Genomic DNA, 24743 nt, shown 5'->3' on the forward strand with positions numbered 1-24743 from the left:
AAGAGACTGACTATATTTATACTTGATACTACTCTCTCTCTCCCTCTCTCTTCTTCTCTCTCTCTCCCTCTCAGATAAGTTGTTTGGGAAGCGGCTGCTCCAGGCCGGGAGACACATCATGTCCCATAAGTCTTGGATGAAAACAGTGCCCACAGAGAACTGTGATGTGCTCATGACATTTGCAGGTGATACACACACACACACACACACACACACACACACACACACACACACACACACACACACACACACACACACCCTCACACACACACACACACGCACACACACACACACACACACACATACACACACACATCTGTTCTTGTCTGTATGTTGTTACAGTACTCCAGTTACAGTTACTCCATTTCCACCATAATATCAAGGAGAAATGAATACTTTTCATTTATTTATTTTAATTATTAATTTTATTATTAAATTCCTATCTTAAGTTTATGAGCGTCAGACAGGAGCAATTCCAGTGAATTTTCACGACTTCCTGCAACTTCCTACAACTTGTGAATGTTTTTCCTATTACCATGACAGAAATTCTGCTATTGATTGAATATGAATATAAAAAGTAAATAATAATAATAATAATAATAATAATAATAATTAATGTAGCTGCGATTTTTCCTGGTTCTCTGAAACGCAGCACGATTTTCTGAGTTTACATTGAACGCAGCGTCAGCTCACCCGGGCTGTTGCATCCTGGTTGCTCGTCTCGTGGAGCAACCACTCTACGGTCTACTCAGCGCAACACTCCAAAAGTGAATGGGTTCAGAGGGTCAAAGCTTGGACTTATATTCCTTCGGATGATGATGTCACAAAAGCGGCCCGGTTCTAAAACTAATTGAAATGACAACACTTTTTCACAAATTTCTGCTACAAATGTAGATCAATACTGATCAATCGACGAGACGTCTCAAACGTCCCGGTTCTAATGAGACTTCAGCCATGTCTGTGAGTACCGCCATTGTCGTGTTTCAGATACTTTGAAAAACGCAACGATTATAAATGAAAAATAATGGAGATGACAGTGACGGCACCACGACATTAACAACGTAACGACATTCAGGGTTTTTGACAAACCCCAATTATGATTATGCTGTTATCAGACTGAAGTTGCAATGTCTAATCAACATTTTTTTCTCTGTTTTTCCGTCAGACTCTACAGACGACCACACGCTGCTCTGGCTGCTGAACCACATCCGGCTCGGCGTTCCAGAGCTTATCATCCAAATCCGACATCATAAGCGCACACGTGTCTACGCCTTCTTTGTCACGGCCACCTACGAGAAGTAAGGACTTAGCGTTCGCGTTCAGCGCCTCCGTGTTTAGGATATGTTGGTTAGCGGCTCGCTTCCTAGCATCGCTCTATGCCTTTTAGCGTTCTGTTAGCGTTCTTGCCTTAAAACCCGAGGTAGTTAATGCTGTTTGCGCTGCATCTCTCGAAATCAATCACCCTTGCCTGATGTATTTGTTCTCTATTAGACTGGGTTTAAGAGGACAGAGTTCCCGACGATAGTGTTTGGTCTCAGCCTTTGCACGAAAAAACAGGAGTTTGCCTTTTGCTTCCAAATCTGGAGCAAAACTCCCTTGACTTTTTGAGTCGCTGCAATTCCTGTTTGATGGAGAAAATGTCCCCGAAAGAACCCAAACAGCCAACCACACCATGCGCTTCAATTTAGCTATAAGTCCACTCCAGCTGTTGCCTATAAGGAACCTTGCTGGTGTTCAGTTTGGGACTTTAAACAACAGGAGCCGCCCCCGTCCCCCAGTCCGTCCCCTGTCCCCCGGGCCGTCCCCCGTCCCCTATCCGGTAGATTGGTTCAGAGGGCGGGCCGGCCTTTCTGGAGGCCGAGCCACAGGGACAATTGAATCATATGTGTGGACTTTATAGAGTGTGATGGGGGCATACCCCACAATGCATTGCGCCACCTGTTGAATGATCGTCGTGCTCAGCTGACTGCGCATTTAGGAAAAGCAGGACTTTGGAAAAGGGTCGATCTGACAGTAACTCTGAACAGATTGGATGAGACAAGGAGAGACAGGTGGGTCCGACCAAAAGGGAAATATTAAAAGGCAGAGAGAGAGAGAGAGAGAGAGAGAGAGAGAGAGAGAGAGAGAGGAGTGAAAGGAGAGAGTGCTCTCTAAAAGTGTGCCAGTATGTTATAAATGCAACGCTGAGGGCAGATGGCAGTGTGACAGCGTGATGACACGCACGCACGCACACACACACGCGCACACACACACACGCACTCACTTCCAGGTGCAAAGGTTGACCTACATCTGAAGGGACTATGGATAACCCAGGAAGTACAATGCCCTCGTCTCTATTTCACCTTGGGTCCTTATTTCTGTCGCACGTTGAGAGTGATATCAGGCTGTTACGAGGCGCGACAGTAACAGTGAAGTTGTCAGCACATTTAGCATTAAAAGTGTGAAAGCGAAAAAGCCATTTGGTCAATCAGCACTCAGGGTGCTCTCTATGGTTTTGAATGGCAATGTGATTCAAGGATTTTCAGTTGCGTTCAGCACGGGAGCTGAAGTCCAAGTGATAGCTGATGGGTGTAGCATGTGTGCAACTGAAAAGAGTCCTATCCTACAGGTGTCATGTGGCTAAAATTGTACCTGTATCCTGTATGTATCCTTATAGCGTCCGCTTATACATATTAAATGTCATGGGTCCTACAGCCGACTTTCCTTTCCTTTCTATTCATTTCCCGGATCGAAAGCAAGAACGTTGCACAACATTTAGCCTGCAAATTTAGACGGATGCCGTACAGGTGGCTCCTCGCCGTCGACACCCCTCATCTGACACGCCATCCATTTTTTCCTCCCCATTGCCCTGACTTGACGGGAGGTTTCCCCCGCGCCGTCCGTTCACCAGCTCTCGACAGTTTCTATAAAAAGATGACAGACATTTTAGGAGAGGGTACGAGAGAAAAAGGGGGAGTAAAAAGGCAAGTTTTTCATTAAATAAGAGGTTTGGAGCCAAGGAGGGGGGTGGGTGGGGAGGAGGGATCTCATTAAGATTCCTGGCAGCAACGGGGGCTCCACACCTCTGAAAGGCCGGCGGTTATTGGCTCAGATTACTAAACATTCAGCGTGAATAGGAACAGCTTGGCCTTTCTTTCAGGACGAGGGCCTTCGCAGTGTATCATTGTGAGAGTGGCGGGGCGGGGCAAGCATCCAGCTGTGGTAGTGCGCCGGGCCTGCACCTTGTACTTTACCCATAATCCATCACTGCCCTGAATGTTCATCTCACTGCACCGGTCCACTGTGAGTATGAGGCTGCGTGATGGATGGATTCTATGGGACAGGCCCACCAATGCAGTTTCTACGTGTGTGTGTGTGTGTGTGTGTGTGTGTGTGTGTGTGTGTGTGTGTGTGTGTGTGTGTGTGTGTGTGTGTGTGTGTGTGTGTGTGTGTGTGTGTGTGTGTGTGTGTGTGTGTGTGTGTGTGTGACTCAGAGGGGTGAGCTTTCAGCCCCCTTTGGACGAGAGAGAGAGAGAGAGAGAGAGAGAGAGAGAGAGAGAGATGTTATGATGAATCTCCATTTATCATAACATCATCGTAGGGGGATGCGGCGGCGAATTGGAGAGAGAACATGGACGTAAAAGGGTGAAGTCTGAAGGTGAGGGAGGTAGAAAACTGGTGAGAGAGGGATTCAGAAGAAAGGAGAGTGGGAGTCAAAAGATTATCGATGAATGCGAAGGGAAGGTCAGTACGCGTGGTTGAACTCTGAGGCTGACTTCAGCACAGTGGGTCGTTGGCGGCGTGCGGTTGTGTGCGCTTTTCCAGAGTGCACACGGTCGGTTAAGAGTCAGGTCAGCACTCCTTTTTTTTCCGGCCAACAGAGCAGCACTGCTCACAGCCACGCCTGCGTCCTGTCTTGTTCACTCCTTCATGTTCGCCCGACGTCGGCTGCACTTTTTGATGAATTTGAAAAAAAACAATCCATTAAACAAAACTAGTGTTTAATGGAAAGGGGAGGATGGAGATTGTCTGTGCTTATCTGACGTAGATGTGTGTGTACATGTGTGTTGATATATGCTGGGGGGGGTTTCTGGTTTATACTACACCTCATTCCAAATTATTATGCAAATGATATTTTTCTCAAATTTTCCTAAATAGTCAATGAAAATGACAGTCATGTCAGTATAATTCGTAAATATAAGTCATCAACCATTAGGGTATAATTCGAACGTTATTGAACAAACCTCCCAATGATAACAGTATTTTTTTTCAAAAATAAAAAACTCAAAATGCACTGTTGCAAATCATTATGCACAACAGAGTTTCAAAACATTTTATAGGTTGTTAAGAACTGGAAATGGTCATTTGTTGAATTTGCAGCATTAGGAGGTCATATTTACTGAAATCAAAAGCTATTTCAATCAAAAACACCTTAACAGGCCAAGTTACATGTTAACATTGGACCCCTTCTTTGAGATCACTGTCACAATTCTTGCATCCATTGAACTTGTGAGTTTTTGTAGAGTTTATGCTTGAATTTCTTTGCAGGATGTCAGAATAGCCTCCCAGAGCTGCTGTTTTGATGCAAACTGCCTCCCACCCTCATAGATCTTTTGCTTGAGGATGCTCCAAGGGTTCTCAATAGGGTTGAGGTCAGGGGAGGATGGAGGCCACACAATGAGTTTCTCTCCTTTTATGCCCATAACAGCCAATGACACAGAGGTATTCTTTGCAGCATGAGATGGTGCATTGTCATGCATGAAGATGATTTTGCTACGGAAGGCACAGTTCTTTTTTTTCTAGCATGGAAGAAAGTGGTCAGTCAGAAACTCTATATACTTTGTCAAGGTCATTTTCACACCTTCAGGGACCAGCTCTCTCCCCATGATTCCGGCCCAAATCATGACTCCGCCACTTCCTTGCTGACATGGCAGCCTTGTTGGGACATGGTGGCCATCCACCAACCATCCACTACTCCATCCATCTGGACCATCTAGGGTTGCACGGCACTCATCAGTAAACAAGACTGTTTGAAAATGAGTCTTCATGTATTTCTGGGCCCACTGCAACCGTTTCTGCTTGTGAGCATTGGTTAGGGGTGGCCCAATAGTAGGTTTATGCACAACTGCAAGCCTCTGGAGGATCCTACACCTTGAGGTTTGCGGGACTCCAGAGGCACCAGCAGCTTCAAATACCTGTTTGCTGCTTTGTAACGGCATCTTAGCAGCTGCTCTCTTAATCCCATGAATTAGTCTGGCAGAAACCTTCCTCATTATGCCTTTATCTGCACAAACCCGTCTGTGCTCTGAATCAGCCCCAAATCTCTTCACAATACGATGCTCACGCTTAAGTTTTCGTGAAATATGTAATGTTTTCATACCTTGTCCAAGGCATTGCACTATTTGACGCTTTTCGGCAGCAGAGAGATCCTTTTTCTTTCCCATATTGCTTGAAACCTGTGGCCTGCTTAATAATGTGGAACGTCCTTCCTAAGTAGTTTTCCTTTAATTGGGCTCACCTGGCAAACTACTTATCACAGGTCTCTGAGATTGATTTTAGTGATCCAAAGAGCCCTGAGACACAATACCATCCATGAGTTTCATTGAAAAACAAAAAATAGTTTGACACTTAAATCCAATTTGCATAATAATTTGGAACGCGGTGTATATACTGTATGTTTTTGTGCACGTGTTTGTGTGTATGCGTGTAACTCAGCAGTTCTCAACGTAGGGCCTGGGGACCCCGGAGGGGGGGGGGGTCCTTAAAGAGGTTGCAGGAGGTCCCACATAACGATTAGTAGATAAACTTCACTTTTATTTCACCGTTAGAGAATGTACAATAATGGCTGTTTTGATCCTAGTTTCACAGTTATCCCTCTAACTGGAGTATAGACATGTAATCATATTCAACAATAAACATCTAATCAGATTGGGATCCCAGAGACAATATGTTATCAAATGGGGTACGTGGTCTAATGCGTATCAAATTGAGTTTCCTTGAGATTAAATATGAATAACGTTGAGAATCACCAGTCTTCTGTAAATGTACAATGCTGTATGTCCGTGCTTCCTGTCATTTCATTTTTGTGCCATTTCTTCCCCATCGATTTGCGCGTTCCTGCAGTCTGCTGCGAGGCGCAGAGGAGATGGGTCTGAGGAAGATGGTGAAGCCCGAGTTTGGAGGGGGAACGCGCAGCTTCTCCTGCGAGGAGGACTACATCTACGAGAACATCGAGAGCGAGCTGTGCTTCTTCACCTCGCAGGTAAGTGTTTAGGCGGCCGTGTGTCCACACAGAACGCAGCCTCAGCGGGGAACGTTTTGCAGTGAGCGTCAATATTTGCGTGAATGTTGGCAAACACACAATACAAACACGCCGTGAACGCAAACACAAAAGTTACTCTCAGTCACGTTTACCTTCTCCTCCTCCCGGCAGGAAAGACAGAGCATCATCAAGTACTGGCTGGACAATCTACGTGCCAAACATGGGGAGATCCTCCATAACATCAACTTCCTGGAGGGCCAGCCAATCAGTAAGCGCCGTCGTTGTTAAACGTCCAGAATCGTTGCAGGGCTCCGACAAGTGCGCGGCTCTTTATCCCCAATCTCTGAAAGTACTCATTTGGTTTTGGCCCGTCGCCGGATATGACTTATCCCGGCTTTTCTAACGTCAGGACATTCAGGCCATTACTCTGCCTCAATTAATCCATTTACTCTGTCTCCCCCTCTGTCAGTTTGTTCATCTAGTTTTGGCTCCCCTACTCTGTTTCTCTCCTGTCATTAAAGTGTGTGTGTGTGTGTGTGTGTGTGTGTGTGTGCACCCCTAGTCCCTGAGCTGAGTGCGCGCGGCGTGATCCGGCAAATCTTTCCTCTCCACGAGCAGAGGATCCTCAGTCAGCTGATGAAGTCTTGGGTCCAGGCTGTGTGTGAAAAGCAGCCTTTAGGTCAGTAGAACAACACACACACACACACACACACACACACACATATGAACACTCTCACACGTGCGTGCACTCACTCACTCACACACACACACACAAACATACACACACCTGTATATACGCACAGGTAAAGTAATGACTATGTAATGGAATGACTTTAAAGGACCATACTGGTGTAAAATTGAGTTTTAGCCCACTTACTGTACTAGTCAGCACATTTTGCATTAGCCGTCACCATTTTCCTGTTGATATCTCACATTATAATTTTTTTTAATATTGTCTCTATTTTCAGGTTTTGGAAAATTCTAACAATATGACGAGAAAACTGCCTTAAACTTATCTTCTGGTCCTGCTGAAAATTACTGTGGTGCAGGTCTTCGTCAAAGTTACTTAATTTGGCCATATTTTAGGGCAGTAGAGAACTTTTTTGCTTTTACTTATCATTATGAATTTAATGTTGAGTGCACAGTGTAATGGCTATAGAATAATGACACCATCAGCGTTTAGATTGGTTTCCTATAAGTCTCCATATCACTATGCAATATGGACTGGCACTGAGGCTGAGCAACCGCAGCTTTCGGCTACACACCAGCAATGGCCAAAGCGGTAGGGTGAGAAAGCTCAAGTACGGTGTCCCACAAGGCTCAGTGCTGGCACCTATGCTGTTTAACATATACATCCACGACCTACCTGCCACACAATCAAGGAAGTACGGCTACGCAGATGACCTGGCCATCCTACTGAGTAAGCCATCCTGGGAAGCAGTAGAGGAGGGCCTCTCTGAAGACATGAACATCCTGTCTTCATACCTGAAGAACTGGCTCAGTGCTGACAAGACCGTATCATCAATGTTCCACCTCTACAAAAAGAAGCGTCCTGTGAAATGAACATCATGGTTGACAACACCTGGCTACAGTACCAGCCCTTCCCCACATAGCTTGGCGTGAAGCTTGACAGAACACTGTCATCCAGACAACACCTGAATAAGGTCAAGGCAAAGACAACCTCCCGCGCCGCGCTGATACGTCGTCTAGCTGGCACCACATGGGGAGCTTCCACAAAGTCACTGTGCATTTCCACTGAGGCCCTGGTGTTCTCCAGTGCAGAGTACTATGTTCCGGTCTGGTGCTGTAGCCCCCACGTCAACAAGCTGGACACTGCCCTTAACACTGCCCTACGGACTGTCTCCGGATGCCTACGAGCCACTCCAACAAACCAACTGCCCGTCCTCGGAGGAATTGCTCCAGCAGTGGTCAGGCGAAAAGGAGCCATGCTGGCTCTTGCTCGAAAGGCACAAGCGAGTGAATCCCACCTCCTCTACAAAATCGACACGGAGACACCACAGCGCATGCGCCTCAAGTCCCGGCGCCCCTTTGCCATACACGCCCAAGAACTGCTGCGCACAACACCAGCCGACATCTCCAAGGCCGCATGGGTCAAAGCAAGATGGAGGGACCAGTGGAAGTCAGCAGAACCATCTAGGCTTCACCACTACATTGAAGATCCCACAGACGTTCCTGGCCTCCGAAAGCAGTGGACAACCCTCAACTGCCTGATGACAGGTGTGGGACGCTTCGGGGCAGCAATGCAGAAGTGGGGCATCGCAGACAGTGCCCAATGCGAGTGCGGAGACCACTATAAACTGTGGAACACATTCTAACTAGCTGCCCCAAACACCAGCCCCCGAACGGCAAACGTGGTCTAATTGACCTTGATGCTAGGACGCTGGACTGGCTCGCCTCAATGGAGCTGAAGGTCTTAGGACATACGCCAGAAGAAGAAGAAGACTGGCACCGAGTACGAACTCCCGGGAAAAGGAACAATTTACAGCAGTGCGTCACAGGAAGTGCATTAACGAATGTGCACCCATTAGTGGAAATGGCAGACGGTGGAGCAATCTTCTCCAGGCTGATCATAAACCCTTGAATATAAAAACGACTCATTGAAACTGGTTGAGAAATGTAAACGTTATAGTGCTTTTTATCCAGAAAAACCGCAGCTCCCCTGTCTACTTATATTTGTTTACAGGCCAGTCTTGCCCGTTCTCATATGGCGGTGACGTTGACGTATGGCAGCGATAAGTCGAAGCAGTCAGCATCTATGTATATATGTCTATGATTGTGTAACCAAAAGAAATAAAATTAAACTAAAATTGTGATTCAATTGTGTTCAATTGACCTCTTCAGTGAACATGCTTCTTTGTTCTTTCTTATTTCCAAAGTGGTGTTGATCATTTCAACGGCGTGCTCTGAGCGATTGTAAAGTTGTCTTTTTTGACAATGTGCAAAAGTTGTCTATTACACCTTTAAAGCTTAAAGCATGGTGAAGCGCGTTAAAGTTTTCAAATTGATTTAACAAAATATGGCAAAATCAATGAGAAAATTTTATACCAGAGGAAAAGACAGTGTTAAGGCTTGACACCTAACAGCACTTAAACTTATACAGGTTCCCTTTCCTTATGATTTCCCTAGTATCCTGCTATGTGTCTATTATTTAGTGATTTTCTCTTTTTTTTTCTTTATAGATGATATATGTGACTATTTTGGGGTGAAGATTGCGATGTATTTCGCTTGGCTGGGGTTCTACACGACTTCTATGCTTTATCCCGCAGTCATAGGCTTTGTGCTGTGGATGCTCACTGAGTCAGACCAGGTAAGGACTTAAAGCACCTTGGATCAAAAAAAACTAAACGTTATTCACAGAAGTATTGTTAACAAAGCATAATACTTTCAGCCACTGTGTGGAAAAGATTATTTATTTATTTATCATTTATCCTGTGGTTCTGCCTCTGAAGCTTTCTGAAGCATTTCCCTAAACACAGACAATATGCTGCACAACTGTCGGCTACAGTGAAAAAGGAACATTTATGTGGCGTTTTGTAGTGTTTCAAATTGGAAATATTGTAAAAGTACCATGTATTGTAGTCATTTAACACAAATATAATTTAGATGTTACTATTATCTACAGAATGTTTTGAAAACCAGCCTGTTTCTGTGGTTTTTCTTTGCAGTTCCTGATTTATGTACCAAGATTTTTGTTCTCTTGAATTCCTTTGAATTGAAAGATTATGTGGTTAGATGTTTATCTTGTGGTTTTGGGGTCCTACAGACTAGTCGGGACATCTGCTGCGTAGTGTTTGCGCTGTTCAACGTGGTGTGGGCCACCCTGTTCCTGGAGCGTTGGAAGAGGAGGGGGGCAGAGTTAGCCTACAAGTGGGGAACCCTGGACACCCCGGCCGAATCACTGGAGGAGCCACGGCCACAGTTTAGGGTAAAGGGAACGATCCTATCCTAACCTGCCCTAGGTCATCCCATCCTAAAATAACCCTGTCCCGTCCTATCCTAACCTAACCTATCCTATCTTATCCTATCTTATCCAGTCCTGACCTTTCCTAACCTAACCTATCCTATCCCATTCTATCCTATCCTATCCTATCCTTACCTATCCTATCCTTACTTACCCTATCCTAACCTATCCAATCGTAATATATCCTATCCTATCCCATCCTAACCTAACCTAACCTAATCTAACCTATCCTATCTTATCCTATCCCATCCTTACCTATCCTATCCTATCCTATCCTATCCAATCGTAATATATCCTATCCTATCTTATCCTATCCTATCCTATCCCATCCTAACCTAACCTAACCTAATCTAACCTATCCTATCTTATCCTATCCCATCCTTACCTATCCTATCCTATCCTATCCTATCCTATCCAATCGTAATATATCCTATCCTATCTTATCCTATCCTATCCTTACCTATCCTATCCTTACCTATCCAATCCTAACCGAACCTAACCTATCCTATCCTAACTTATCCTATCCTATCCCATCCTAACCTAACCTAATCTAATCTATCCTATTTTATCCTATCCTATCTTTACCTAGCCTATCCAATCCTAACCTAACCTATCCTAACCTATCCTATCCTAACTTATCCTAACCCTAAACTTAGGGTAAAGGGAACGATCCTATCCTATCCCTAGATCATCCCATCCTAAAATAACCCTGTCCCGTCCTATCCTAACCTAACCTTTCCTAACCTAACCTATCCTATCCTATCCCATCCTATCCTATCCTTACCTATCCTATCCTTACCTACCCTATCCTAACCTATCCAATCGTAATATATCCTATCCTATCCCATCCTAACCTAACCTAATCTAACCTATCTTATCCTATCCTATCCTATCGTAATATATCCTATCCCATCCTAACCTATCCTATCCTATTCTATCCTATCCTTACCTATCCTTACCTATCCTATCCAATCCTTACCTATCCTATCCTATCCGATAGTAATATATCCTATCCTATCCCATCCTAACCTATCCTATCCTATCCTTACCTATCCCTACTTATCCTATCCCATCCCAACCTAACCTATCCTTACCTATCCTATCCTATCCTATCCTATCCAATCCTAACCTAACCTAACCTATCCTAACCTATCCTATCCAATCCTAATATATCCTATCCTGTCCTATTCTATCCTATCCTTACCTATCCTAACCTATCCTATCCTTACTTATCCTATCCTAACCTATCCAATCATAATATATCCTTTCCTATCCTTACCTATCCTATCCTATCCTATCCTATCCTATCCATACCTATCCTATCCTATCCTATCCATACCTATCCTATCCTATCCAATCGTAATATATCCTATCCTATCCCATCCTAACCTATCCTATTCTATCCTATCCTTACCTATCCTTACCTATCCTATCCTATCCAGTCCTTACCTATCCTAGCCCATCCTAACCTGACCTAACCTATCCTATCCTATCCTATCCTATCCTATCCTATCCTTACCTATCCTTACCTATCCTATCCTATCCTAACCTAACCTATCCTATCCAATCCTAATATATCCTATCCTGTCCTTTTCTATCCTATCCTTACTTATCCTATCCTAACCTATCCAATCATAATATATCCTATCCCATCCTAACCTATCCAATCCTAACCTTTCCTAATTTATCCTATCCTATCCAATCCTAATATATCCTATCCTATCCTGTCCTATTTTATCCTATCCTATCCTGTCCTATTCTATCCTATCCTTACCTATCCTAACCTATCCTATCCTTACTTATCCTATCCTAACCTATCCAATCATAATATATCCTATCCTATCCCATCCTAACCTAACCTAATCTATCCTATCTTAGCCTATCCTATCCTATCTTTACCTATCCAATCCTATCCAATCCTAACCTATCCTATCCTATCCTATCCTATCCTATCCTCTTGTGTCTTTCCTCTATTCTTGCATTCAGATTTGCCTTGCTACCGAAATACTGCAGAGCTGTTCCACACTCTGTTATACATTTCATTCTGTCCTATGCTCTCCCTTGTTGTCTGCAGGGAGTGAAGCGCTGCAGCCCCATTACAGGGTGTGAGGAGTTCTACTACCCTCCGTGGCGGAGGCGTTTGTTCAGGTGGCTTGTCAGTCTGCCCATCTGTATCCTCTGTCTCTGCTTCGTCTTCCTGGCCATGCTCATCTGCTTTGAGCTGCAGGTGAGTCGCAGCGCTGTGTTCTCCACCCATTGGGATGTAGCACTGAAGCTATTGTAGAGGTACCAGGACCTTGTGTTATCATTCTGCTCCAACAAACTTGTAAGCAGTGAGATCGCTATGAAATGAAAGTGTCACCATGAAGTTTTATAGGAGAAATTAATGCATTTCGATAAAAAGACTTTGCCATCCCATGTTGGAGCTGAGAAACACTGGGAGCGACCAAGGCGGCGTCACCTGAACATCATACTACTTCAGCTCTTTATTTGATATCAGGGAATAACCAGAGACCTACGCATCATGTGCGACGGTATGTGGTCTAGTCTGCTGCGTCATTGCTTCAAAAGCTGTGTCTGATTTTCAACAGGAGTTTGTGATGGGGATCAAGGAAATGCCTCGGCTAGCGCGCTTCATCCCCAAAATCATGCTCGCCATCACTGTGACCGCATGTGACGAGGTGTACAGGAAAATAGCCTGCTGGCTCAATGACATGGGTGAGGTCCCCTCAGCTGAGAAACAAAGTACCTTAGCCTTATCACAGTCCCTGGTCAAAATCCCTCAAGAATCATTCATGTTCTTTGTGAATTCAGAAAGGCAATTGGATTGTTGGATTTTAATTTTGTTGTATGGCACAAGGGAGAGAGATTAATTCAGTATTGAGAGAGCGCAGGGGACAAGTGTTTTAAATCTTTGTTCATCCACAGAAAACTACAGACTCCAGAGTGCCTATGAGAAAAACCTCATCATCAAAATGGTTCTTGTAAGTGTCAAAGGATTAAATACAATTCTTAAATAACTTTGAAGTAAAAGTAAGTAAAAATTTATAAAAATCTAAGATCATATTGTTCAGCAGACTGACTGTGTTTTTCTTTTCTCTTCTCTTGAAGTTTCAGTTTGTGAATTCTTATCTCAGCCTTTTTTACATTGGATTCTACCTCAAAGACATGGAGCGCCTAAAGGAGGTAGGGACACAAACAGCCTTCTTTTCATGGTTTCTTTTAAACCGAAGACTCCTTGCATTTATTGTTTTATTTTGCTTTGTCTGTCTGTCCTTCTGCTTATTACTTTTCATCCATCCATCCATCCTTCATCCCTGGAAGATGCTACTGCTGCTATCTCTGTTCCGGAGTCTGCTGAGGCAGGTCCGGCACAACGTTGTGCCTTATCTCTTCCTCAAGGTCCAGATGCTTGTGGTCACAGTTCCCTGGGCCTTCAGGGCTTTGCTGAGCTCCAAAGTAGGACCCCTGTCTGTCCCTTTGTGTTTGGGTCTTTCTGGAGGGTCATAAGGTCAAAGATTAATTCTAAAAAACCACCACCACTTCCCAGTCCGACCCAATCCGTTTGCATGACGGGTGCCAGCGGGTCCATGAGTCGCATCCCCGAGCATCTTCAGGTCTGTTCCTTAGTGTGCTTCTAGGAATCCTCAGCGCATGTACTCGAGTGAATCTTCTGGTTCCTCTTGTAAAAATGTTTCCTTCTCGGTGCTTGTGCAGCCTGTTTGATCTGGTTTGCAGTGGATGCACGCAGTCGAGAAAGAGAGAGGGTGGAAACCCTGCTGCACGTGAGCAGATCTGTGTTACTGTTCACACAAAAAACTCAGGGTAAGAACTGAAGGTATCATTGTTTCCTTGGTGAGTTTGGGAACACGGTAATCACTTGAAGATGCAGCAACACAAGAATGTATAAACCAGGATCCCGAGGCACGATAGACTTTTCTTTCCGTCTTCAGCTTTTTCGGTGTTATAATCTGCAGCTAATTCAAGATTCAAGAGGTTTTTTCATCACATACATATACATACTTCCAATCATATATGCAGTGAAATGTCAATGCAACGCACCCAGTGATTATGCACAATTTGTTGTAGACTGAACACAAGTAATAAGTGTTTCTGTGTGTTGAGTTTCCTGGGATGAAACAGCCTCCAGTTATTCATGTGAATCCATGTCTGAGGTTCTCTTGCCTGTCCATGCAGTGTTTGGAGGCAAAATGGCGTTTGGCAGATACTACTCTGTGTGAATCATTGTTGTAGCATCCGCCTGCCACACGCCAACCGAGTGGCATTTTAAGGGCCCTCTGACACAGAGACACAGGCATCGATGTTGCAACCACATCAGTTAATTGTAGAGAGTGGGAAAGATGTAACAAGGCGGGACCAGTTGGAACATTGTCATGACAGAGGCTCTCCCTGTGTGTGTGGAGATGGGGGTTTTACCTGTTGCTCGTTGATTGCTCTGACGAGCAACAGGCGTACAGCCACCTGGATCCCGGGGCCAATTTCCTAGGCCCAAGACAGGTGTGGCTGCTTAAACCACACCACCCTCACACCACAGTTAAGATAGGAGTTCACTTTACCGGATTTATGTTGGCCTTGCAGAAACTGCGTTTCTTTACTTTTGAACATAGTCATAACATAGAAGAGTTAAGCTTTTGGTTACATCATCTACAATTTTATAAAATATGTTGCCTCTGTTTATATACACCAAGCCTATAAGAGCTGCTTTCATATATCTACTTCCTGAGAATATGAGCGCAGCTCTCAATTAAATACATTTTCTAACTTTGCAAGTTCTGCAAACTATTACACTGCACTTCCTTTCATCTGACAGTGTCTGTTCATGTTTTGAATATGTTTCAAACTTTGACCTCCCTGGAACAAATGCTTGATTGCTGCACTTTTCCTTGCGTTGGAGTGTGCACCCTTTTCATTACACACAGGATGGCTTGAATGAATCCTCCTGTTTTGGTGTTTCTTCATTGTCACTGTTGTTTTTTCACTTTATGTCATGCTGGCTCCCTTTGCTAACTATCTGCCTCCATGGCCCTTAAAACTGCATTCCTTCTCCTATGAAACTTCTTCTAGATACTGAGGTTACAAATCAATCCACCCTTCTGTCTCTTATGGTTCTCTCTCTATCTTGTCTCTCACTCTAGATGCTTGCCACTCTGCTCATCATACGCCAGTTTCTCCAAAATGTGAAGGAGGTGCTGCAGCCTTACTTGTATGAGCGCCACAAGCTGGGCGAGCTCACCCTGCGGGCTGTCTGGGACCTGCTCCTATCAGCGCTGCTCAAATACGCCCGGTTGGCAGCCGGGAAAGCCCAGGTGTCCCCCAGCGACCAGGCCATGCCGGGGCCCGGCCTGAGGGGCACCAGACCCGGCCGGGGACACCTGGACAGAAGGTACAGTAGATTACATTTCCAATGATGGCAACTGCTATCTTACCCGAAACTGGCTTCAGGTGGCTGTAGGAGAGGGGGGGGGTATAGTAATACACCAGTTCAAGATAGAATAATAAAGTAATAAAAAATTAAAAAATGATGAAATGCAATATATAATGTGTGTATGTGTGTGTGTGTGTGTCTGTGTGTGTGTGTGTGTGTGTGTGTGTGTCTGTGTGTGTCTGTGTGTGTCTGTGTGTGTGTGTAATGTATTATGTATGTACAGTATACTGCATATAAAATACATATACGGTTAAAGTCAGTGAAAATAAATCTCAAATTATGTGGTAAATAAAGGTATTTTAGGTAATGAATCATTCTCAACAACATGCATCATTTTACGAGACACCAGTCTTGACTTTACACCAGTGTCGCCGACACTCTAATGCTCCCTGATGTCTGCCTTCCTCCTGACTCTTGATGCAGGGAAAAGAAGTGTCTTAATGGCGGATGCGGGGTGCCCGACGAAGAGGAGGGAGGAGAGAGGGACGAAGCGGACAGCGGCAGGTTCAGCGAGGGAGAGACGGAGGAGGAGAGCCTGATCGACTGCGGCTTAAAGCTGAGGAAGGTCAGCTTCATAGAGAAGGTACTTTGTGTGACGCTGGAAATTGATAAATTCCCCAGCTACTGTAGCCACACGTATCTTCCTTTACAAACCACCTGAATAACTACAGTGTTAGACAGTGGCCATAACGATCCTAATGCAATGATCGCCCTGTGTTTTGTAAGCTGCTTTCTACGTAGATTCCCTCTGGACTTCTTGGCTTGTTGCAGACCTTTTAATTCCCGCACAGCAGCTGCATTAGCAAAACTCACGGCACCTGCCTCCATAATGCACTCTTTCTGATGTGATGAATCACATCACTTCCTGTATCTCATTGTGATTCCCAGAGGATCCAGTACGCTGACAGTTTGAAATCAACAGTTTCAAAGGGGTCCACTGTCTCATTTTATATTAACAGTTTAATTTACTTGCTATGACCAATTCCAAAAGGCAATATTAAGTAAAGTATAATATTTTACCACAAAAACGTTATCACATGTCCTTAAATTAAGACACTTTGTTTATTTATTGTGGAAACGGGCATGGACAGGGATGTTCCCGCTCTTAACACTGTGTCGAATGTCATATTTGTGTGTGTGTCAGGTGGACAGAAGGTCGGCGTCCGGTGGCCCCCCAGTGGACGACAACTTCCTGGAGGAGGGAAGTCCCACCATGGTGGAGAAAGGGATGGACCCTGCCTCCGTGTTCGAAATGTGCGACGACGACGACGACAACGGCGTCCATGACGAGAAGGACTCGGGGGCGGCAGGCGTGCCCGACGCCGCCGGCGGAGGACCCGCCACACCGGCCGGCCCCTCTGCCCCCACCTCCTCCGGTCCGGAGGCCAGCGCTTCCTTGCGGCAGCGGAAGCAAGGCCGCGGCTCAGAGAGGACAGAGCCCAAGACCAAGCGGGAGTCGTGGATTGACCCCCCCGAGGAGAGGGACGGCAATGTGCTAACGCAGGCGGAGATCGAGAGCTGCATGCAGACCTACGAGGTGAGAGGAGCTTCAGGATGCTCTCCGTCAGGGTTCACTCACGGCGCGTGAGATCAGTCACATTTCAATAAGTAAACACATCCCGAAGAGTCTGCCGCCTTGAAGTCATGTGAACGCTAATAAGTCGTGGTGGGAAACTGGAAAGCTGTCATTATCACCTCGAGGAGGGAGCTAATGAAATGCTGATTTGTAAAATGGAGAGCTAGATGCCAGTGTAACACAACACAAGAAACACAAGAAAAGCCTGTATGATAAGGACGACTGTGATATGCGAGCAGTGGAAAGGATCTGATCGCCTCTCACCTTTGACTTTCTGACCTAGAATGTGACGCAGTATATCACACTGCATTTAAACAGTAGCTGGCCTCAACTACCTTGTTTTTTTTGTGCCGTTATGCTTCACGGTAAATTGCATGTAGATTGGGATTTTTCAAAGAAGCCATAAAAGTCCAATTTAGTTTTTTAGAATCAGAATCGTCCATACCTAAAGATTCTCGTCCTTTATGATTTTGTCCGTCGTGATTAACCACAAACCAAACGCAAGTTAAAGCCAATGTTGTTTTTTGTTCCCTCTCTCAGGATACTTTCCAGGACTATCAGGAGATGTTTGTGCAGTTTGGGTATGTGGTGCTCTTCTCCTCCGCCTTCCCTCTGGCCGCCATGTGCGCGCTCATCAACAACATCATTGAGATCCGCAGCGACGCCTTCAAGCTGTGCACCGGCCTCCAGAGGCCCTTTGGCCTGCGGGTGGAGAGCATTGGGCAGTGGCAGGTCGGGTGATTTATCCACTTTAAACTCTGATTCTGTTTCGCAGACGCAGATGAGGCCTAATCTGTAGGAACTGCCCCTCAATCATTTATCCTCGTCCTTGAGAGCAGGCAAATTATAAAGTCTGCGCTTTAATTCCAAGTGAAAATGTAAAAAAAAAAACAAAAAAAAAAGTATACTTTTTTTACAGTTAAAGTGTATACAGTACTTAGTATATTTTGTCTTTTTTTATGTATTCACAGTTAATGTAGTGAAGTTGTGTTGAATTGAAACCACTTCAGTTGTACTTGGTGTGTTAGAAGTTATCTTCCTCCCCGCGCAGACGGCCATGGAAGCCATGGGACTGATCGCCATCATCGTCAACTGTTACCTGATCGGTCAGTGTGGGCAGCTGCAGCGTCTCTTCCCGTGGCTCAGCCCCGAGATGGCTATCATCTCCATCGTCATCCTCGAGGTATCCCCCCGTCCACATACAGTTTGGTCGATTGTTTTCCACACAGCGAGTAATCCAGAAGTGAATAAGCAGAGGTGACAATGGATACACATTTCAATGTGACCAGGAGGTGTTATTATAATGTGTCATGGCGGTTAATTGATTTGTTTGAATTAAATTAAATTTGTATTCAATCATGCAGTATTAATCTAACATAGCTGCTCGTCCTTTCCACCCCGGGAAGGAATTCTCCATTAAGCGCACCATTCTTTCGCAAAATCTACATTTTTACAAAACACTAAACAGACCCCAAACAAACATGTTTTGGTGCTGGTCTTTTACATAACGATCGCAAAGATGCAAAAAAAACACTCCTTGTGTTTTTCTATTCGTATTTTTTAACACATTTGAATGTTTTGCTGGTGTTTCTGTTTAGTGCTGAGTGTGTATTTTTACGAGAAGTAAGCAAATGGCACAGTAAACAGCCTACCACAGCTCTGTCCGACTCTAATAATACATTCGGGCATGCAGAAAATGTTGTGGCTCAAAGCTTGTTTTTTCCAATGCAAGCACCAGTCCAGTATCATTCTGTGATACGTTACCGTTTGTGTAGTTTCTTTTTTTAAAATATTTGCATTGTCTTGCATTTTCTCTTTTTCTCTTTTACCCTTCTCTTTTTTTTTTTTTGTTCGTCCTTTCCACATCCTCCTGCTGTCACTTTGCAGCACTTTGCCATCCTCCTGAAGTACATTATCCACGTGGCAATCCCCGACATCCCCACGTGGGTTGAAGAGGAGATGGCCAAGCTGGAGTATCAGCGTCGGGAGGCCTTCAAGGTAAAACACGCACACGGTTTTATGCTTTTACCTTTGTATCTTTAACACCACGAGGCAGGCAATACAATTATTATTTTCCCGATAATAATAATAATAATAATAATCAATTAGGGCATTAATTTCTAAATGTTGAAACCTTAAGAAGTATCTGTAATGAAATTGGATGTCGGATGCTGATGAGGAATTTGTAAGAAGACTCAGACTGCAGGGCTGTGCTGTCAAAAGGAGAGGGTTTTGAGAGTCTAAAGGAAACCCCTGACGCTCTACCTAGAGGGCTGATGGTTCTGTTCCTTGTCCCCGCAGAAGCACGAGCGGCAGGCACAGCAGCACTACCAGCAGCTGCAGCGGAGGAAGAGAGAGGAGGAGGAGCGGCAGCGGCAGGCGGAGCACCAGGCCAGGAGGGAGAGGGAGCGCGACGACGGCAAAAGCGAGCCCCCGGGGGACCACCACCACGACAAGGGCCACGGCGGCAAGTCGCGAGGCTCGAGCAGCGGCAGCGGGGGCGGTGGGTCGGACAAACCCAAGCGTCCCAGCTCGCTGCTGGCCACCAACAACGTGATGAAGCTGAAGCAGATCATCCCGCTGCAGAGCAAGTTCTCCTCGGGTGGCGCCCGCTCGCCGCAGTCGCCCACCGGCAACGAGCCCAAGCTTCCAGGGTTCCTCAGCTTCAAGTTCCTCAAGTCGCCCGAGAATAAGAAGGAGGTTGCTGCCGCGGCAGCGGCAGCGGCGGCAGCTGCCGCCGCTGCTACGGCGACGGCGGCCGGGGCAACGTCAACCGCATCGGCGCTGTCTTCGTCATCGTCATTGTCATCAGGTAGCAGCTCTCAGGAGCGTTCCCAGTCGCCCAGCAAAGCCTTTAACCCGGGAAAACTCTTTAACTTTGGGAAGTCGGAAGGCGGGGGGGCCTGCGTGAACGGCAGCCAGCAGCCGCGTCCCGGGGACGGGTCGGACCGGCAGCCCACCAGGTCCGACCTGAACGGGGTCCCGGACGAGATCCCCATGCCCGTAGGGGAAGGCTCCGAGAACGGACACGCCGCAGAGCAGCTGGACCAGGCGGGCTCCAAAGTGTAGCAGCCCCCCCGCGGACAGAGCGAGGTCTCCTCCTTTGATCACGAAAACAGCGAGGCGTCTACTGTGATGAAGCCCCTGCCTGCATTCCACGCCTCGCGGGCAAACGTACCTGCGCCCGTGAGGTGGCGCAAGAAAAAGGTGAATCTGATAAAAGAGGACTGTTTAGCTGTGGTGGATTGCTTTTTTTTTTTTTGCTCAAAGACAAAATACAATGAAAAGGACTTAAGCCCTCCTGTCATATCCCAAAACACACACACACACACACACACACACACACACACACACACACACACACACACCAACACACACACACACACACACACACACACATAAACACACACACACACACACACACACAAGCTCACCCTTGTCTGCAATACATAAAGAAATGCATGAGCTGCGTTTCTGATACTTTTAAAGCCTTTAAAGCGGGGAGCCGTATTTCACAATTTCCTTTGGTCAAAAAATTGTAAGCATCTCATGGCCCCGCCATCAGAACACTGGACGTTCGCTGTGGAGGAGAGTGGTTTTGTAAGAAAAAAGAAAAATCACCGGTTTCACATCAAATAACTAATGAGTGTTCTTAGCTACGATAAAAAGAAATGGTCGTTAGATATGTCGTCTCATTTTTAATCACGAGGGATTCTCTGGCCCTTGGCTTTTATATTTAAGTGGAATTACTGGATGATAAGCAATACCGCTAAGTGTTTTTAATCACAAACCTTACTGCAAATTTGAATCAGCGATCACACGAAAATGCCCCGTGAAATGTGTGACCAGCTTTATTTTCAAAGCACAGGTGACATCCAAGCATCGAACACTTCCTATCACGATGGCAATATCCGGTTCCTTGAAAGACAACAGTTTTTTTGATACGTTTGTTTTGAGGAAAGGCATTCTCAGTCCATTAAAAAAGCATAATAACAAATGGGAGGATTCGAAACGGCAAAAAAAAATTGAATTTTTTTTTTTTTATGTTTGGAGCAAGCAGCTGCGTGCTGCTTCTTCCGAGACTCCACCTCCTCCTCCGACGGCTCAGAGCGAAGCAGGCAAGGAGTGTAGAGATGAAGAATTAACATTTGCACTAACCTCTAGTGCCCTGCATCGAGGAAAAAAAACATCCTTTTTTCTGCAGGGGGGAGGGCCAACACCAGCCTGCCTCATAACATTATGCAAAAGCTGAATTTCTTTCCTTTAAGTCATTTCATTTTAAAAACAAGATGCTGTTGTCAGTCATTCAGACGAGGAATCTTCTTTTTTCCTTTAAAAATTCCTGTTCCGATTTACATTGAACTGTCTTTTTTATACATAAGGTGTGTTTCTTTCTTACGACGGTAATCGTTTCTTTTTTTTTTAAAACAAAGTGGTACTTTTATTAATTCTTCCGACAGTAATGCTATCTGTTCTTCTTCATAAAAGGCATTCTGTTGTCACTTTTGTTGGCAAATTCATCAATTAACCCTGATCGCTACTGCGGTTCTGCAGAGTCTCCAGCAGGTGGAGCCAGGGAGCAACCAATCGGTCTACAAGGCTAACCAATGTTATTTCAGGTACTTGATCTGGTTCGAAAATCTTTAATGACATCAGTGTTGGATGTTACAGAGTGTGACGCCGCTGCTTTAGAGATGCTCCTGAGGAAATAGACAGGATATTACCGCCACAGTACCTAGTCCGCGGCCAACAGTTCGATCGTGTTGCGGAGGCCATCGCGCTGCCTTACAGGAGACGCTCAATTGACCTGGAAATATCAACTATGCATATTCAAACCACGCTGACAGATTTGTGCAATAGTAATAAGCATCATCGTGGGTGTGTGTGATGTACTATACAAGCTGTTGCAGGTACCTTTATCCCCAGCTGAATAATACCAAGACCCAACTTTTTACAATAAATGATTCAACGTAGGCCATCAATTGTCACTTGTTAGTTTGTTTCTGGCCATTAACGAATAACAATTTTCCTGTTTGGTTCGAATTACATCCACACACGCCAGAACATTTGAAGTGTGACCAAATTCCCCTGAAATGAAACCCAAGCTGTAGGATCTCCTTTCACCATTTTACGCCGATCCAGGACGATGGTGAACACAATGAGTATCCGTTCTAAGAGTTTTATTTGCCGTACCACTTATTTTAGCCTTTGTACGTTTTACCTTCACAGCTAAACTATTTCACTATCAAGTCTACTAACTAAAATAACAAATAACGTACTTCCACAGGCAACCAAAACAACAGAGATTTCTCAATGACGAAATGCAATACAGGAAGAAAAAAGGGGCAAATTTAGTGTAAATTTATTGTTTGTTTGAATTTGCAAAGGCGATGTCATATTCCTAAGATAAGGAGAGGTCGTACAGAAATCAAGTACTTTTCAGTGTCTGAATGTGGTTTTCGGAGGCATCGCTACTGTATGGGGACACTTTAGTACAACGGAAGGGCAACTTTTGAAACACAGTTATTATAGGAAGAGGTGAGTCTCCAGGGGCATGGATAAGGCCCGGGCCTTAAACGAAACAAGCATTTGGGAATAACAACTTACGTGGATAGACATTTCAACAATTCCATAATGCGAATCATTTTCCGGACTTATTGTTGCTGCAGCGGCAATGACACATTCTGTTCCACAGATGGATATTAATGCTCTGTGGTATTCTATGCCTTCAAGCAAGTGTACGTTGAAGGAATTTAGCACTTTGTGCATAGCTGTGGATACTAGTGTACGATCACAAATTATGGGTCCTCATGCCGACCATGCTCACTCATTTCATAGGTAAATGCAGGTTTATCAGCATAGACAAGTGAAGCTCACCAGTGGTCTCCTAATTCAAAATCAAAGCAGTGGCCGTTCTTGTAATTGTTCTGGGTTTAACTAGGTTGTACAAGCGGTACAGCGTCGTTGTACCTTTGAGTCGGTGGGATAGGAAGAATCCTTTTTTTTGTTTTTTTAGCCTTTGAAGAAACAGACGGTGCAAGAGGTGAGATTTCCACCACAGCTGTTGAGAAACCCCTCAGAATCTCCACTGTGGAACCTAAGACATGTTCATGAAAGCCTCACTGGGGGGAAAAAATACATCATAAGCTCTTCCAATGTACCACTGTACAAAAAAAAACAACTCTTTTCAAGATACTATTCTGGGGAAATTGGATTATTTATTTATTTTAATTTATTTTGTCATATTTTTGTAAGACATGAGAAATAGATAATAAAAGAATTTCAAAAGTGATCCGTGTCGTCTGGGCAAATTGTTCCAACAGAGAACCAAAGCTAGGTTGTTTCTTCTCTCTTGCACCACGCCCACACACTATTTGGACTCATGAATAGTGGACAAAAAGCATGAGTTTGAATCGAGATTTATTTCAGCAAAGCTAACAGGAATATGTTGCAACTGAACACGTGAGATGGGACAAGGCCTAGGGTGATATCGAACAGTCAATCTAAATTAGCAGATTCTGGACAGTGTGTATATATGGTTAGACCGGAAGGAATTCCACTGACCACTCAGTCAACCCACCATGCAGCGTCTACAGATAAAGGGAGAGGAGGCTTTGCTGGGCAGTGTTAATATCGCTCCATCCATCCACTTTCTAAACAACTTATGCTGGTCAGGGTCATGGTGGCAACAGGGCTAACAGAGCAGTCCAGACGTCCCTTTCCACAGCAACTTCCTGCAGCTTTTCCTGGGGGATCTCCATGCGCTCCCCGTTGCCCGGTTTAAAAACAAAATTCAAGTCGGGAACAAGGGTGGGTGGCGACTGCCCATTGCTGTGCATGCTTATTTTGTGCATTTCATGGCAGCTCATATCATCTCACCCTACCCTTAAGTATTCCCCGTTTCGTTAGTTAGCAAAAGTCTGAAATAACGCAAAGGACCCACAGCGATACATTAAGAGCCCTGGCTTGAATGGGCAATTATTAGGGGGCGACTATAGCAAATACACAATATTCGCTATCGGAGCAGCTACCATCCCATATTTAAGCCACAGAGCCAACCTCAACTCCATTTCCAGATGGACTGAGAATCCAAACAATTAACATGCAGCAAAACACAACATCCTCCACGTACCAGAGCTTTAACAAATGTGTCTTCTATCATCTGCATGGGCACGAGTCGTCTTACAAAAAGGCAGATACGTTATTTCACTTGGATGAACTACATCTGGCACTGACAAGTATTTACACACACACACACACACACACACGGATTTTCCCCCCCGAACGTGGACATTCTACACTACCATACGCAGTGCCTCGTTGTGCAGATTAAGACTCAGTATATTCGATTGAAACTACATTTGAACAACTTCCCCCACGTTTTAACTCTCCCATTGCTTTGATGAAACACCGCGTCGCAAACATCAAATCATGGCACAGTCCAACGGTGTGCTGTTCATCACAGTGCAATTTTGGGTCTTTCAAAAAAATGAACTGC

The 24743-nt window shown here is 45.0% G+C and overlaps 1 protein-coding gene across 1 annotated transcript; it reads left to right on the forward strand.

Moving 5' to 3' along the window:
• Nucleotides 1-123: 123 nt before the first annotated feature.
• On the forward strand, nt 124-23537 carry ano8b (anoctamin 8b). Its single transcript, XM_080001727.1, has 18 exons — nt 124-185; nt 1166-1298; nt 6103-6241; nt 6413-6509; nt 6804-6920; nt 9442-9569; nt 10026-10187; nt 12298-12450; nt 12815-12941; nt 13152-13207; nt 13335-13409; nt 15380-15627; nt 16093-16252; nt 16814-17206; nt 17786-17977; nt 18297-18428; nt 19133-19243; nt 19547-23537. Exons 1-18 carry the CDS (start codon nt 137-139, stop codon nt 20312-20314), a joined length of 3240 nt encoding a protein of 1079 aa, XP_079857853.1. The 5' UTR covers nt 124-136; the 3' UTR covers nt 20315-23537.
• Nucleotides 23538-24743: the final 1206 nt, after the last annotated feature.

Source organism: Zeus faber (assembly GCF_960531495.2).
Source record: "Zeus faber genome assembly, chromosome: 1".
NCBI classification, from domain to species: domain Eukaryota; kingdom Metazoa; phylum Chordata; class Actinopteri; order Zeiformes; family Zeidae; genus Zeus; species Zeus faber.